The 15,845-nt window shown below is 52.8% G+C and overlaps 7 protein-coding genes across 7 annotated transcripts; 3 read left to right on the plus strand and 4 right to left on the minus strand.

Moving 5' to 3' along the window:
• Position 1: 1 nt before the first annotated feature.
• N7482_006471 (acyl-CoA dehydrogenase family protein) lies at positions 2–1,663 on the plus strand (the record flags this gene model as incomplete). The annotated part of the gene is made up of 3 exons (XM_056688596.1): positions 2–837; positions 898–1,266; positions 1,327–1,663. The coding sequence occupies 3 exons, from the start codon at positions 2–4 to the stop codon at positions 1,661–1,663; spliced, it is 1,542 nt and encodes a 513-aa protein (XP_056541025.1).
• An 845-nt stretch (positions 1,664–2,508) lies between these two features.
• On the plus strand, positions 2,509–3,645 carry N7482_006472 (proteasome inhibitor PI31 family protein; the record flags this gene model as incomplete). The annotated part of the gene is given in 3 exon segments (XM_056688597.1): positions 2,509–2,683; positions 2,746–3,331; positions 3,342–3,645. The coding sequence occupies 3 exon segments, from the start codon at positions 2,509–2,511 to the stop codon at positions 3,643–3,645; spliced, it is 1,065 nt and encodes a 354-aa protein (XP_056541026.1).
• Positions 3,646–3,821: 176 nt separating this feature from the next.
• N7482_006473 (NmrA/HSCARG family protein) lies at positions 3,822–4,799 on the minus strand (the record flags this gene model as incomplete). Its single annotated transcript, XM_056688598.1, has 2 exons — positions 3,822–4,472; positions 4,548–4,799. The coding sequence occupies 2 exons, from the start codon at positions 4,797–4,799 to the stop codon at positions 3,822–3,824; spliced, it is 903 nt and encodes a 300-aa protein (XP_056541027.1).
• A 1,981-nt stretch (positions 4,800–6,780) lies between these two features.
• N7482_006474 (serine/threonine-protein phosphatase) lies at positions 6,781–8,176 on the plus strand (the record flags this gene model as incomplete). Its single annotated transcript, XM_056688599.1, has 6 exons — positions 6,781–6,942; positions 7,002–7,043; positions 7,120–7,225; positions 7,337–7,870; positions 7,948–8,020; positions 8,104–8,176. 6 exons carry the CDS (start codon positions 6,781–6,783, stop codon positions 8,174–8,176), a joined length of 990 nt encoding a protein of 329 aa, XP_056541028.1.
• A 690-nt stretch (positions 8,177–8,866) lies between these two features.
• On the minus strand, positions 8,867–9,832 carry N7482_006475 (uncharacterized protein; the record flags this gene model as incomplete). Its single annotated transcript, XM_056688600.1, has 1 exon — positions 8,867–9,832. One exon carries the CDS (start codon positions 9,830–9,832, stop codon positions 8,867–8,869), a length of 966 nt encoding a protein of 321 aa, XP_056541029.1.
• A 1,058-nt stretch (positions 9,833–10,890) lies between these two features.
• N7482_006476 (putative homogentisate 1,2-dioxygenase) lies at positions 10,891–12,698 on the minus strand (the record flags this gene model as incomplete). Its single annotated transcript, XM_056688601.1, has 7 exons — positions 10,891–11,150; positions 11,221–11,343; positions 11,409–11,571; positions 11,625–12,227; positions 12,277–12,451; positions 12,502–12,524; positions 12,579–12,698. The coding sequence occupies 7 exons, from the start codon at positions 12,696–12,698 to the stop codon at positions 10,891–10,893; spliced, it is 1,467 nt and encodes a 488-aa protein (XP_056541030.1).
• A 945-nt stretch (positions 12,699–13,643) lies between these two features.
• Positions 13,644–15,393, minus strand: N7482_006477 (uncharacterized protein; the record flags this gene model as incomplete). The annotated part of the gene is made up of 5 exons (XM_056688602.1): positions 13,644–14,222; positions 14,280–14,621; positions 14,672–14,853; positions 14,913–15,130; positions 15,212–15,393. 5 exons carry the CDS (start codon positions 15,391–15,393, stop codon positions 13,644–13,646), a joined length of 1,503 nt encoding a protein of 500 aa, XP_056541031.1.
• Between the last annotated feature and the right edge of the window lie 452 nt (positions 15,394–15,845).

Genomic DNA, 15,845 nt, shown 5'->3' on the forward strand with positions numbered 1-15,845 from the left:
CATGCCCGCTCAAACCCTCACCCGCGCCGAGGTCGCCAAACACAACACCGAGGACTCCCTCTGGTGCATCATCGACCACCGCGTGTATGACCTGACCGATTTCGTCGACGCCCACCCCGGTGGAGCCGTCGTGCTCGCCCAGGTCGCCGGTCAAGATGCCACCACCGAGTTCTACAACCTTCACCGGCAGGAGGTCCTCGAGAAGTACCGCGACCAGCTGTGCATCGGTACCCTCGAGGGCGAGAAGTCCGAGGTGATCGAGCCTAAGCCCGGCGCGTTGAGCCCCGTCCCCTATGCGGAGCCGCTGTGGCTGCGCCCGCAGTTCAAAAGCCCTTACTTCAAGGAGAGCCACCGCCGGCTGCAGAAGGCCGTGCGCGAATTCACGGATAAATACGTTACACCCGAGGCGCAGGAGAAGGAGAGCGATGGCACCTATATCAGCCAGGAGCTGATTGACCGCATGGCGGAGACCAATGTCCTGGCCATGCGATTGGGCCCCGGAAAGCACCTGCATGGTCGTTCGCTGCTTGGCGGTGTTATTGATGGGAAAGAGTTTGACTATCTGCATGATATGATTGTCACGCAGGAGCTGGTGCGGGCGAATGCTCGTGGCTTCCAGGATGGCAACATGGCTGGTATGGCTATCTCGCTTACCGCGGTGCAGGCGTGGTTGCGGAACACCGAGCTCAAGGAGCGCGTCACCGCTGAGGTCCTGTCGGGTCAGAAGAAGATGTGTCTTGCCATCACCGAGGCTTTTGCTGGCTCGGATGTAGCCGGCCTTAAGACGACCGCCGAGAAGACCCCGGACGGCAAATACTACATTGTCAACGGTACCAAGTGAGTGCGGCCTGAGCTTCTTTAGCTGGATTCCCCTAGGCTAACGAAACCCGTCTGTAGGAAGTGGATCACCAACGGCATGTTTGCGGACTATTTTGTGACTGGGTGCAAGACCGATAAGGGCTTCTCGGTGCTGCTGATTCCCCGCGGCGAGGGCGTCGAAACCAAGCAGATCAAAACTTCCTACTCGACTGCCGCCGCGACTGCTTTTGTGTCGTTCGAAAACGTCAAAGTCCCCGTCGGCAACCTCCTGGGCGAGGAGCACAAGGGCTTCATTGTCATCATGAGCAACTTCAACCACGAGCGATTTATGATGGTCGCCGCCGTGGTGCGCATGTCCATGACGATTGTGGAGGAGTGCCTGAAGTGGTGCAACCAGCGCATCGTCTTTGGCAAGAAGCTCGTTGAACAGCCAGTCATTCGCCAAAAGTGAGATTTCTCCCCCGTCACAGCAATGGCCAAGCTTATGAACTAACATTCTGCAACCAGGCTCGCCCGCATGATCTCTCTCACCGAATCCAACCAAGCCTGGCTCGAGTCCATCGCCTACCAGATGTGCAACATGAGCTACGCCGAACAGTCGGCGCACCTGGGCGGACCCATCGGCCTGCTCAAGTCGCATGCCACCCGGTCAGCGCAGGAGATTGCAGACCACTCGACCAACATCTTCGGTGGCCGTGGTATCACGCAGAGCGGCATGGGCAAGATCATTGAGATGTTCCACCGCACGTACAAATTCGACGCCATCCTGGGCGGGACCGAGGAGATTCTGGCGGATCTGGGTGTGCGACAGGCGATGAAGAAGTTCCCCAAGGCGATGCTGTAGTGCAGTTTTTTTGGTAGACTTTCTGAGTAGTTGGTGCTTATGTGGTAAATATTTTATTTATGGTTAATTTTGTGTCAGTGATCGGCCGTCTACCGTAGGACGTATTGTCATCACAATAGGTTCGCTCTTTGGATATTTCAGAGCCTCTTGGAACAAAAACCGACGAGTTGGGGAGAGCTGCTTGCGGGGATGGGATTGCTGTATGATAGTCGGGATGGTAGTTTTGCTAGCATTTCTCGCGCCTCGGCTCCTTTCTCCACTTGCTTTGTTTGGCATGCATATGCGGTGCATGGCTGCACCGGATGAGCCACGAGCTCGGACCACCACGCTCGGGGCAAATTCGCCAGAGACAGTATCATACTTTCTCTGTATTGATGAGCGTTGTTATTTCTGCTCCTGCTCTGTGGGTCATCGGCTCTCTGTTTTGGCATGGCTCTTGTCAAAAATTTTTACCATGTCCTGGAAGTGCTGCTTGAGGTTCTCTTGTCCTGTTTATGGGAATTGGGAACAATTTCGGGGTAGCGTTTTGGTGCTTTCTGACGATGTGATGCTAACGACCCCAAATTATATCCTCGGATTGCCTCGCTAGGTAACAATGCTTACAATTATTTCGAAATTCTACTGAATTCTATCTATCCACCGTCATATTTCTCTTTTATTCACTCGTTGATGCCCAAGGCGGAGCCTCCGCATACTTCCCCACCACCCTACGGGATCATCGTTGATCCGCGGGGCGGCTCTTGATTGCATCACCCCCAGCTGCCTGGTCTCTCCTCAAATATATTCCCAACTTCTCTCCCTTGCAACCCAGATCGTATTCAGATCACTCACAGGAACACTCCGAAATGACTGGAGCAGGTGCACTCAGCCCGGACAATGTCTTGGGCCTCGCTGCCAAAGCCCTCGGCAACGGCCAGCCGAGTCTCCAAACACCTTACGAAGCGGTAGCTCTGGTCGGTCATGCCTGCATGGCAGCGGTCGACTTCCGGCTAGTGGGACTTGGAGAGGACCATAATCTGGGTTGGTATACCCCTTTCTTTTATCCTGTACGCAGTTTTTCCTGTTCGCTAATCTTTGGGCAGATTCATCTACAGAAACCCCCGCACTCCCCACCGAATGGAACGCCTACCCTACCTTCGCGTTTCGATATGCGCACGCACAATCTTCAATGCAATACGTGCTAAAAGTGAGCCGCCTTGGCAACAACGCCGTGGTATTCGCGTTGGCCTTGGGCGATGATCGCACCAGCTCGTTTGACCTCCCCGCCAAAGACTATATCTCCGAATCCGCTCTCCCGCTCACACACACGGGGGATCTCCCTGGTGCCCTTCGCGATGTGTTTATTTCGCCTGCTCGACTGGGTGACCTGATCGGACTATTCAAGATCAACGTGATCCAGAAGCTTGCGCCGGGATTATCCAAGGAAGGCTATGAAGATCCGAGTCAGGCCTCTCGGGAGCGCCCTGAGACGCGGCGCCCGCATGATCCCCTTCGTGACGACTCCCTTCCTCAGCCTGCTCGCCCATACCCATTTGATGATCCATTAGCTGCCGCCCCTCGCCGACCGAACCCACCCGGTGATTTTGCTCCACCTGGATTCGAGGATGAGTTCGAAATCAACCAACCTCCCCGCGGGTACCCCCGGGCGGATACCCCCCGGCTTCCCAGGTGGTCGAAGCCCTTACAATATCGGAGACAGAGATCTCTACCCCGCAGGACTTGGGCCCAATGACCCGCTCCGCGGAACAATGGGTCCTGGCTTTGGTGGTGGCGGTGGAATGCATCCCACTTTCGATGATCCCCTCTTCGGAGGCTCTGGTGGTGCTGGCCGTGGATATGACCCTCGTGCACCACCCGGAGCGCGCTATGACCCTCCTGGTCCAGGGTTTGGGCCTCCATCTGGCCGTGGCCGTGGACCTGGTGGGGGTGGCTTTGGTGGATTTGGTGGCTTTGGAGGTGGCTTTGGCGGCGACATTATCTAAATGCGCTTCGCCGACAAGGAGATAGCTACATAATTTGACGAGTGATGACCGCGACGAACGAACGAATCATGGGGCCGACTTGATCTTCTTTGATTCGATATATGTATTATTAAACATTAATTTATGTGTCCATATTGCTTGTACGCTTTGCATTTTGCATTCCTCCTCACTGTCCCTCATTGCTTCTTAAACTGACTCTCCGTCTCCAACCAAGTTCCAAAGTCTTTGAGCCCTGGATGGATCTTCCTGACTTCCTCGATATCCGCCTTGTATCCTTCATCATGGAACCACTTGAGCATGTATCCCATATCCTTGACCATCGTCACCATGACCCAGCATAGGAAAGTAAATGTAGTCGGCATGGTCTGTCCTGTTTTCTCCTTGAAGATCTGCGCAAATTGATCATAGGTCAACTCATCGCCCGCGAGAGAGATAGCACGGCCCTTGTAATCCTCCGCATGCAGGAAAACCTCTGCTGCGACGGCGCCGATATCACTGCAAGCGACCAACTGCAACGGTTTGCCCTTCAGTGACATCTTGAAGCACGTCGAGAAGAACCTGCCAAAGAAATTGGGCGTGAGGTTGTCGTAGAAAGCAGTCGGGCGCAGGATAGTCCAGTCCATTTGGCCGTCTTTAGTCTTTTCTATCAGATGTTTCTCGATTTCATGTTTGCGAATGAAATGAGGGACGTTGGTCGGGTTGTCAATGGACTTTGCGCCGTGGCGGTCAACCGAGGTATAGACGAAGTGCTTGACGCCGTGTTTGAGAGCTTCATCGATGAGAGTCTTGCCCTGTACATCTTCCGGTACCTTGGTTCCCATCGCTGCCTATCGTCATGACGTTACGTCAGCATTCCATGCCAAAAAGAAAGGGGATTCTAGTTCTGAAAGGGTTGCTCATACTTGAACACTGAATACACCCCAGATGGGCTCTGATGTCTGGCTCTGTGCATTCTTGAAAATGTCGCTCGGGTTGTCTAGATCACCCTGCACGAGGGTGATGTTCTTTGATTCGTTGAGGAGCTTCTGCGCGGAGGCAGATTGCGGGTTGCGGGTCACCGCAAGGATCTTGAAGGGCGCATTCTTCGTGATCAGACTTTTGATGAGAGCGCCTCCCTGTTTGCCGGTGGCACCGGTGACGAGAATGGTGGCCATTATGTTTCAGTGATAAATCGCCTGGATTATCGTACAGAATTAAAAAGCTGCTTGCCCTCGTTAGGGGTAGGTCTTAGCTTATATTATATCATAACAATCTGAAGGCTATTATTCAGCATCCGTCGCTTCGGCCTTCGCTGACCAAATTACTTATCGAAAATCAAGTTTGTGGACCGGCACTAAGCATAGTGGGATAGATAAACTCAGTCGCTGCATGCAATGGGGGAATTGTATTTCGGAATCAAAATAGACGCCGAAGCCGGCTATTGGTAAGCAACCTTCAACTTTCGGGACCCCCTGAATAATAGGCAAAAGCTAAACTTAGCTGCGACTGGGGATCTCTAAATGTTGCGGTTGAAGTTTGCGACGGAGACGGAGTAGAATCTACCAGCGGCAGTAGTGCATATAAACCATTTCAAAACTTCATTTGAATCCCTGTTCAGAGGTCTAGATAATTTCGATATATTCCACCACTCACGTTGCGCATGAGGTCTCTGTAGCAAAGGTATCGAATCGGACTCTGGGTCCAAAGGCGCAGCCGTAATTGTTTCTTGTTGCGCAGCCACCCAAATCGATGTGATATGCGATGTCCATTGCATCGGCCGGAAAGGGCACGGTGATTGTTGAGTACTATGAAAAGACATGTCCTCGCCCCCTTTGCTGTGACACGGTTCCATGCGGAGAACCCATCACGTTGGTGGTCCATCTAAGGTTGCTGCAACTGCATGAACGTCAAATTCGCGAGCATCCAGGCACGGTCTGTGTCTTGTGATGGAGGTGTATAGATTTCAGAGAGGATAAAGGAAAACGCATGCCACTACGGATACATTCAACCATCCAGGACCATTGGCTATCTTCTCACTCCTTTCGAGAAGATGGATCAGATCAAGCATCTCAATTGCAATTTAAAGAGAACTTCACGTGGATCCTTCCCTAGCCCTGACAAGCACATGCATGAGCTACGCGAGAAAAACCCAGGTGACGTTTTCAATTACATGTCACTGTAAGTGATATCATTTCCTCGCGTTTTCATTGAGAGCCGAGTTCTGATTTCGTCCATTATCAGGACAGATTTTCCTACTATTGAATCAACGGCCACGTTTTTGGGGGAACTAAGCTTAATAACTCTCAATCACCCGAGGTCAAGGCCGAGGGAGTAGAGGGGTTTTCATGACTCAGTAGCCTTTGGAACAACTGCCTATGGCTTTTTTTTTTGTCTTTGAGTGCTCAAAACAGGTACACTATCAGTGGCAGGGGTTCGCATTTGGCCCTCGGAGAAATGTCACTTATGTTTTCCCTCAAAAGGTAAACTACAAATTATTTTCAGCTACTTGAATTTAAGCAGAGCTATTTAACACCCGCGAGAGAATTTGCGAACAGGGTATCATTTATTTCTATTTTGTTCCCCAATAAACATAAAACTGGTATTGTTGGGCGATGGGGTGAACGGAGAGTGGGGAAATATAAATCATGAGGCTGAGCATGAGGTCCTCGCCCATCTTGATGCTTGAATTGGTTAGACTAGAAAATTCCAAAATAAAGACTTTGTGATGAGGCAGGAATAATTGAACTCAATGATGCGCTTAATGCTCGTATAGTCCCATAAAGTCATACTACAGGCATGCAGGTCTGAGGCGTATTCATTCATACCTACAGTAGCTTTAGCCGCCAAGCGATGTGGCTGAGGCAATGTGGCGCAAACTCACCTCCAAACTTGCCAAACCTGCCTGACCTTCCCGCATCTCCCATCTCTTCTCCCTTACCCGCTCTGTTCCCCCTCCACTCCAGCCCCCCATCCCTCATCCCTGGAGTCGATCTTGGGAACAATCTGTGTGTTTACCGAATTGTCTTTTCTTTCGTAATCCACCTTCTTTCCTAATTTTCACGATCCCTGGGCCAAACCTTGGTATTCTTTTCTCACGAGACCGCCCCTCCACCCCCAGCTGGCCCCTCCTCCCTATTTACGCCAGCTGTGCCCACCATGGATAACAACATGGAAATCGATGCCGCAAGGTCGCCTGAACCACACCACCTCTCGCCGACGAGCGACCCCGGCTCCATACCTACTTTGGATGGCTGGATCGAGAGTTTGATGACGTGCAAGCAATTAGCGGAGGAGGATGTGCGACGGCTGTGCGATCGGGTGGGTTAACCGCTGGACATGGCGCAGTACTTGGAATTGACGAATTTTCTGCTTTGCAGGCAAGAGAGGTATTGCAGGAGGAGTCGAACGTGCAGCCTGTGGTATGTTTATCGTGATTGTCGACTCCGGTCGGGTGTTTGCCGCCCACCTGGACCACCGCTGACAATTCAACCACAGAAATGCCCGGTGACGGTGTGCGGTGATATACACGGTCAATTTCACGATCTAATGGAGCTTTTCCGCATCGGCGGTCCCAACCCCGATACAAACTATCTCTTCATGGGTAAGTCGTTGGCTTTCTTGTCGGTTGGAGCTAGTGGGGCCAAGCTTGTGTGCTCTTTCTGAACGCCCAAACAACAACCATTCTGACTCGACCTCCTGCCTTTTTTTGCAGGTGATTATGTCGACCGAGGCTACTATTCTGTTGAGACCGTGACCCTCCTGGTCTGCCTGAAGATCCGTTACCCCCAACGTATTACCATCCTTCGTGGCAACCACGAATCCCGCCAGATCACCCAGGTGTATGGCTTCTACGACGAGTGCCTTCGCAAATACGGCAACGCCAACGTGTGGAAATACTTCACCGACCTCTTTGACTACCTTCCCCTCACTGCTCTCATTGAAAACCAGATCTTCTGTCTGCATGGTGGGCTGAGCCCGTCCATCGACACCTTAGACAACATTCGATCTCTGGACCGCATTCAAGAAGTCCCGCACGAGGGCCCCATGTGTGATCTGCTCTGGAGTGATCCGGACGATCGCTGTGGTTGGGGAATCTCTCCTCGTGGTGCGGGATACACATTCGGACAGGACATTTCGGAGGCGTTCAACCACAACAACGGCTTGACTCTGGTTGCACGGGCGCACCAACTGGTGATGGAGGGATATAACTGGTCGCAGGATCGGAACGTGGTGACCATCTTTTCCGGTATGTCCAGCGTGGGGAGTGGAAGCTTTGTTGGGGCTTCTTGTTGGGATCGATGGCTGACCCACCAATTACTACAGCGCCCAATTACTGTTACCGCTGCGGCAACCAGGCCGCGATTATGGAGATCGACGAGCATTTGAAGTACACATTGTGAGTGAATCTTTTGTTACTCCCATTGACATCGGCGACCCTTATTATGGGGATAGACCCATGCTGACTCCCGCCTCCTTTAGTTTACAATTTGATCCTTGCCCCCGAGCAGGAGAGCCCATGGTATCGAGACGCACACCCGACTATTTCCTGTGATAGATGTCATTGTTGTCCTTCAGAAGGCTACTGGGCTAGCGGAGGGAGGAAATTGCATACAAACAAGGCTCTCGCTGCCAACTTAATTCTGTATGGTGTGATGCCTGGCCGTCTGTTGATACCAATCATGAAAATAAAAGACCCATTGCGAGATCTGACAGTCTGGAAAGTACCTTCTCGTCCCATTGTCGTGGATGATGCAATCACAGCTCTGTTCGCGAGCAGAGTTGTTCAGCGTACCCAAGCCCACCCCTGAGATATGCCAATGAACCCATGCCATTCGGGATGGAACATCTATCTGCCCATGATATAATTTCTCCCATGCCACAGACATACCGTCTTTGTATTGATCTGGTGTTCGTATCTCTACGTGGGTCCGTGTGCGGATGGATGACTCCAATTAAATCCGGTAGAAGTAGAACTACCGCGACTACCCCACTCCTACCTCTTCGAGCTGTTTCTAAACGAGATATCTATATGACGGGAGACTCAGTCTTGCATTAACTCACTAGTTGCCTTCCCTTGGCACTTGTCTATAATCTGAAGGGTAATTGTAATTAGAGGTGTATGGCATCACACTGAAGTCAATCATGATAACCCCAAAGCGTTGATGTGAAAAATCGGTTGCAAATGAAGGCTATCTTCTCATAGGGTATCTTTGGTAATTAATGCGACAATCGTCTTGTCCCCCTATCCTGCAGCAGAGAGCCACTGATGACTGCTAATCTTCTCAATATCGCGCCCCGCCTCGTCTTTCTGGACCTGCTCAAGGGGAACGTGCTTCTGGAAGCCAACTTCCCCCCGGTAATGCCGCACCTTGGAGCTTCCATTGGGGACATGAAACCGCTTGTCGACCCGGGCGAACAAGAATAAGATCACGACAGCCAGGTCGATTCCGAAATCGAAAACGTAGAAGCAAGTCTTGTGCATGTAAGGGGGTGGGGACGATGCAGGACGCGGCGCCATCCAGGCAGTCCCGGCCCGGAACGAAGCTCCCAGACACAGCAGCGTGCCAGCCACGAAGACGATGATCGCCTTTATACGCCAAGATCCAGATCCGAATGACGCGACGTGCTTCTCCTCCGCAAAGAGCAGGACCAGCGAAACAATTGGCAGCGGCAGGAAGGAGACGATGGCAAAGTACGTCACGCCGTAGAGCTGGATATCGCGATCGATGCGGTGCGTGTTCGCATTGAGGGTATACGAGAGCTGGATAATCACCGTAATCAACATGATAATTGTAATAACCACCAGCACATATAACGCCTTGAACGCATATGAGACAGGGCGAGCCCACCCGAAGGCGGGGAACGCGGCGCGCAGCATGCGCTGCGCATAAAGTAGATTCAAGATGAAGAGCAGGAGGACACCGGCGGCGACGAAGATCTGCGCCGCAATGGCTATGCGCACGTTCTCTGGATGACATGCCCAGGCGATGCGCATCGCATTGGCGACCACGCGCGACATGCAGAAACCGAATGTGACGGCGGAGGGGATGAACTTGTGGCCTCGGGCAAGGTTACGGCGGAAGAGCACCATATGGCAGATTCCGAATCCGAGGAACGCTGCGAGGAAGACGGAGCAGAGGGGGACATCGAGTTTGACCGTTGGTCGGCCGCCTAGCTGCGCGACGGTGGAGGCATAGGGGCCTCCCATGGTGGTGATGATAGGTGTGAGCGTGTGCGATCGGAGGATTGTTTCGATGTATAGGATGATGCCCAGAAGTATAGGCAGGTACCAGGCAGGAGAAAGCGTGGCTCTGGGGTTATGTGTATACCCAGACAGCCGTGTTGTTGGACGAGTTCAGGACAGAGGATATTGGGAACGCCATGAGGTGACCCCTGGCAGGGCTATATGAATAATTGGCCAGGCCGGTAGTCTGCAGACAAGCGTCGCATCTAACAAGGTTTCCGTGAAGGGATCTCGCGGGCGCCGAAGCGCGAAAGTGCGACAAAGCCCGAGCACATCAATCGGCGCACAGCTTTAGCTAGCTTAAGCGGGGGACCTTCAGTGGACTGGTGGATCCCGTATTCCGAATCACTAGTCTAGGATCTAGTCCAGGATCTGACTGGTGTTGCGGTGTCAGACAATATTATTTACTCCGTATTCACAAATGGTTACTCCGAATCCATAATTATATCCTTTAAATCCGGTACCTTGACTCGCAGGGATTGGGCGGACGAAGGTGGAGGGGTATCAATTCTCCGATCATTTGTCTACTTTTCTACCTACCAGACCCAAATGAGCTTGTCGGCCGCAGGTTCTGGCTGCATTTAATCCAGTGGTGGCAGCTTGTTCGACTGAATGACGGTCGGCGTCGGCGGTGTTCTCGCGCCGGCGCCGGCGTGGGCGGAGGCCGAGACACCGACCGGCCGATGGAACACTCTTGGAAGGGTCGAGGATACGAGAGATCAGATGGGATCAGCAAGGCGGTTAAACCATTCGGTACTATTTGGTTCGTTTTGTTTCTCTTTTCCTGGATGATGGAAAACCTGGACAGCCTGCATCATCGCGGATGCAATATAAATACCTAGTTCTGGATACCTTAGCGCTCCAAGGGCGTACAATGTATACACCGTACGGTCAACAGAGAGCCAAAACAGGGAAGGAAGCCAAAAATGTGGAAACAAAGGAAGCAACAAGAGCGAATCACGTGTAACTGAGCCCATGCATAACCTCAATCTCCACTCTGCCCTCGTACCTGATTCATTCTATCATACAGACAAGGTCTGCGCCTTCTTCGCCAGGATCTCCTCCACTTCCTTCGCATGGTTGGAGAAGTTATCCACCAGACTGTCCCACATCTTCGGCTCGTGTTCGTGCTTATTTGTGCTGTTCCACGCATAATCGGTGATCGTGAACGGCCGACTGGACTCGAACATGATTGCGATCGAGGCCTCGGAGATTTGCATCACCGGCGGCGCGTTCTCACTCGCCGCCTTGAACTCCTCGTAAGCCACTCCGTGGGGGACCACTAATAGGGAAGGAGATCAGCATTGGAATACATTGGAAACGAGGCTGAAGCATGGCGGGGGTGTGCATACTTCCGCATTCAAAGGATACACTGCCCGGCTTGAAGGCGTCGGAACGGCCGCCGTACTGGCCGTAGATGAGGCCCATTAATTCAGAAGCGACATTGCGATGGTAGTATGGGGGACGGTAAGTGTCTGGATGAGTCTGTAAGAAGGAGCAATTCATCTTGGGCTTGGGGGGAGGGAAACATGAAACATACGAGATGCGACATCCCATCTCGGAGAGAAGGTCAGCAAGTCGGCCAACGGCGCAGTCGGGTCGCGTGACTTGGCTGTCAGGACACAGAAAATGGACGGATCAATGTGGTCCACCGAAATGGAGCCCACATTGACAAACTTGGTCAGGTCATATTTATAAGGGACCTAAGACCGGGTGAGCAACGAGCCGACCCCGGGTCAACCGCGGGAGCACATACATAATTCCCATGCCAGGCCACCACATCAAAAGGGCTGTGGTTTTGCGTGCTTCTAAAGAATTTGCCCCCAAGCTTATACACAATCTCCCAGGGCTCCTGGGCAATTTCGTAATGGGCGACAGGGCTCAAAAAGTCTCGTGCATTGGCCAGGCCATTGGCCCCCAAGGGGCCCAGCTCCGGCAGCTCGAAGCACGTTCCCCAGACTTCAAGGATGTAGCCACGCGAGGGGCCATCCGGCAATTCCACGCGGAAGCGCAGGCCTCGCTGAATGACAACAATCTCGCCGGGTTGAACAAAGAGAGGGCCGAATTCGGTCTGTATATCAAGTGCACCCTGCTGAGGAACAATGAGGAACTCGCCATCCGAGTTGACAAAGGCCTTCTGCTTCATGCTCGTGTTGGCGACATAGACATGAGTTGCTAGTCCCTCACGCAGAGTCGGGTCGCCGGAGCCGGCGATCGTCTTCAGGCCGGAGACAAAGTCCACTTCCTCCTTCTCCGGGATGTCTATGGGGTGCCATGCTAGTTGTGTGGGTGAGACATGGACGCGAGGGTTCAACGGCAAGAAGTTGGACTCGGTGTCTTTGTTATCTGGGAGTTCTGTCTAGGGGGTCTATCAGCATGGATCACAATAACCCAATGTGGGTACATACAAAGCCCTGGTGTGCGACTGCTGGGCGCGCACGATACAGCCACGCCTTCTTGTTAGCGTGTCTCGGAGCCACGAACGCCGTGGCAGTGATCTGCTCCGCGTAGAGGCCGAAACGGACATTGCGCGGGCTATTCTGGCCCCGTGGAATAGTGCCAGGGACCGCCTCGGACTCGAAACTATGCAATATCAGTCAGGTACGTTACTCGATGCAGGTGCTTACACATACGAGTTGCCAAAGCCAGCTTGGTACTAGGAGAGGTTAGCGGATAAAATCGATCTCCGGGGAACTATGGAACGATATACCTCATACGGGTCGTTGCGTCGCGTAGCGAAGGAAGGGATCGCTCCATCCTTTTGTGTCTCAGCCCAGTGGAGAATCTTCTGATACTCCTTGGGATCGGCCAGGTCGCGGGTTGAAGGCATGGTGTATAGATATGAACTCGACCAAGTATCTCAACTCAAACCAAACAGCAGTTTTAGAACAGACGTCCAATAAGTCCACAAATCACTACCACCTTCGGGACACCCGCCCTCCTTATACTTAAGGCTGTGGGGTCACACACTCCTTGACCCCCAGACCGCAACCGAGCAAACCACTGGGGCCCAGGATATCCCAAATCCCACCCGCACGATCCACACGGGCAGAAGACAGGACTCTCATCATCGCGGCCGCGTTGGTCAGCAATCAGCGGAGCGCGAGATTGGGAACCCAAAGTTGGCAAAACGGGCGTGTGGCCTACCTCGGGCCCAGAGTCACTCCCAGGTCTCATACAATTCGGCATCTCGAATGAACTACACTCTGCCGACCTCCCCGGGCCGCTAATGGCGATTCGCTCGCGGGCGTGGTGGGGCTGTCCGGTGCCTTGCTCACTGGGGGCATTTGTTTCGCGGGCACTGCGACCCCACATGAGTCAGGCCTGAGTAACAGTGGAGGCGGTGATGTGATGCGGATGTGAGGTGAAAACAGACCTCCGCTTGTGGCCGTTCTGATTATTTCGGTCCTTCTGGTCTGGTCCGCGATCCACTGCTTTGCACCAGAGGAAGGTGGGTCGTTGTCAGGCCCTGCGCGACGATGGGCGGGAATGGGCGGCGCGGTAATGAGCAGTGTCAACAACTGCCGAATAGCACTGGATCACTGAATCACGGTGTTCGGAGGCGAACCTGATACATAACAACCGAAATACAAGCTACGAGGGCTCGGGCCAATGGAGGATTCGTTACGCAATTAGGGGGTGCTCATCATGCAGCCGGGTTGAATCTATGCATATGCACACGTGGAAAGAGTGGACCGAGCCCGAAACACCGGCAATCCATATTCTTGAGCAGAATTGATGAAGTCTATTGATGTTGGGTATTCTGGTGGCTATTCTAATTGAGCAGACTGATGCGCCCAGCAGTCAGCGCAACAATAATGGGCAGATAAGCGCCTGTGCCGGCCTCTTTGAGCAACTTGCAGTGCTCAACTCGTCGTCGAGCAGCAAACTGTGTCTCGTTGATCTCCTTGCATTCGCCCAGAGGCCCAAATGCGAAGCGATGGTCCTCAGACCATGGTCCTTGTCCCGAAACGAAACTAATCCAGCGCTGCCGCATCTCCTGTCCCACGGCTTGCGCGGCAGGGTTGAAGGACAGGTCCACGCCGTCAAAGAGCAACAGGAGATCTACCGCATGGTGGGATCGGCTAGATGGTTGCCACGGATTAGCCTGGTCAACAACATACTTGTAGACTCTTTTGTTGGCCCTCTGGAGCTTATCGGCGATCAGCTCCACGGGCAGCGTGTAGCGAGCATCATTCACAAGATCCAAGGCGCCTAGCTTTGCAGCCGTAGGACGATCGGCCACGACGTGGTACAACTTGCGGAGCCTGGTGCCCCATTGCTCGTCACGTCCAAATGCGGCAGCGATAGTTTCACCATCGAAGAGCTCGATGCCATTGCGCCAAATGACGGACTATACAGCAATCAGGTTAGATGCATAAAAAGCGCATGGGAATGGCCTTGAGCTCACCTCATACTCCGTATCTCCAATCATAAGCTCATCGACTTGCTCAGGTTTGGTTTCCCAGTTTTCCAGCTCGGGCTCTTCCTGAATCCACATTGTATTCACATTGCAGTCTTTCAGGGCCTGCATCAGAGCTGGCACAGATGATTCTCGGAGTGAAGGCTGGCCCAGGTCTTGAACCTTCGCTTCCAGGGTTTTAATCAAGCCATTGCCTCGCTCCAGAGGCAGCGGCGATGACAAATATAAAGTACCCGATGCTAAGGCGGCTCTCTTGACCGGTGGACCGGTGATAAGATGCGCATGAGTATAGACAGCACCAGCACTCTCCCCCGAGAGAGTGATATTGTCCTACAAAAACTGAGCACGTGGTATAGGACGAAGGATCGCAAGTCACTCACCGAGTCACCGCCGAAGGATGCAATATTCTTGCGCACCCAGTCAATACCAAGCCGCTGATCCTTCAGACCAAGGTTCTTCTCCTTGCCGTCGCCAAAGCCGAAGATATTGAGTCGATAGTTGATAGACACAAACACAATCGGCTTTCCTGCTCTAATAGAGTCGGCCACAATCTTCGTCGGATCTATTGTTTGCTTGGTCAGCCGTGGCATGCTTGTCGAGAGAATCTACCTAGGAACATACTGCAAATCTTGGATGCCGCAGAGCAGAACGTGACAACCTGAGAGCCACCATGAATCCAGACTAGCACCGGCAAAGGCAGACAACCCGAGGATGCTGGAGGGCAAGTGATCTCGAGATTCAAACATTCAAATTCATCCTCCGCCTCTGGGGCGATGGTAAAGTCCTCGGGAATCCGCAGTAGATGCCGCACATCGATGTCCACCTGAGGACACCTCGGACTGATCGAGCATGTCAGCACCGGAAACTCTGAAGAACAAATCACTTTGCAAATCTATTTAAATAGAGCACATATAGCATACCCGTATTTCGTAGCATCAACAACGGCCCCAGCAAAGTTTGCTACCGGCACAGCCCTCTCAAAGCGCGCCGGAACACTGGCATATTTGATACCGAGAAATTTATGAACGGAAACGCCGTCCTCATCGTGCTGAGAACCCTGGAAAATGGCATTAAGAGCCTGGTGCGCGACTTCTGGGGCCATGATTAGTGAGTAGTCAAGCAAAACAATTATTACAAGGGAACTAGCTATGAGCACGGGCAAATATTCAGCATGTCCCGTGTGAACACACGGCTATTACCACCCTCCTCAAATCCCGAGCTGCCCACTTGGCGCCAGGTCGGGCGGTCCCAGCCCATAATTCTCCCAGCTTGGGGGGCCGTGGGGCTCCGAGCGGGGCACCCACTCTGCGGGGTGTGTGGTCTCTGCTTCGGCTGGGAGGGACGGATGTCGGGGAAGTGGCTTGTCTGAGTAAAGTATTGGTCAGAGTCACTTGGACAATGAATGGCCAGCAATACAAAAGACCCTCAACTGAGTTGGCTCGTTTTGAAGTCCTCCTTGATTGTAAAGATAGGGCTTGGCCTGTTAACTACACCTTAGAGATAGATATAACCAGGCACGAAGGCAGACACTTTAGCATTCTTTTTGTCACCAAT

Source organism: Penicillium canariense (assembly GCF_028826845.1).
Source record: "Penicillium canariense strain IBT 26290 chromosome Unknown utg000004l_segment0_segment0, whole genome shotgun sequence".
Taxonomy (NCBI): domain Eukaryota; kingdom Fungi; phylum Ascomycota; class Eurotiomycetes; order Eurotiales; family Aspergillaceae; genus Penicillium; species Penicillium canariense.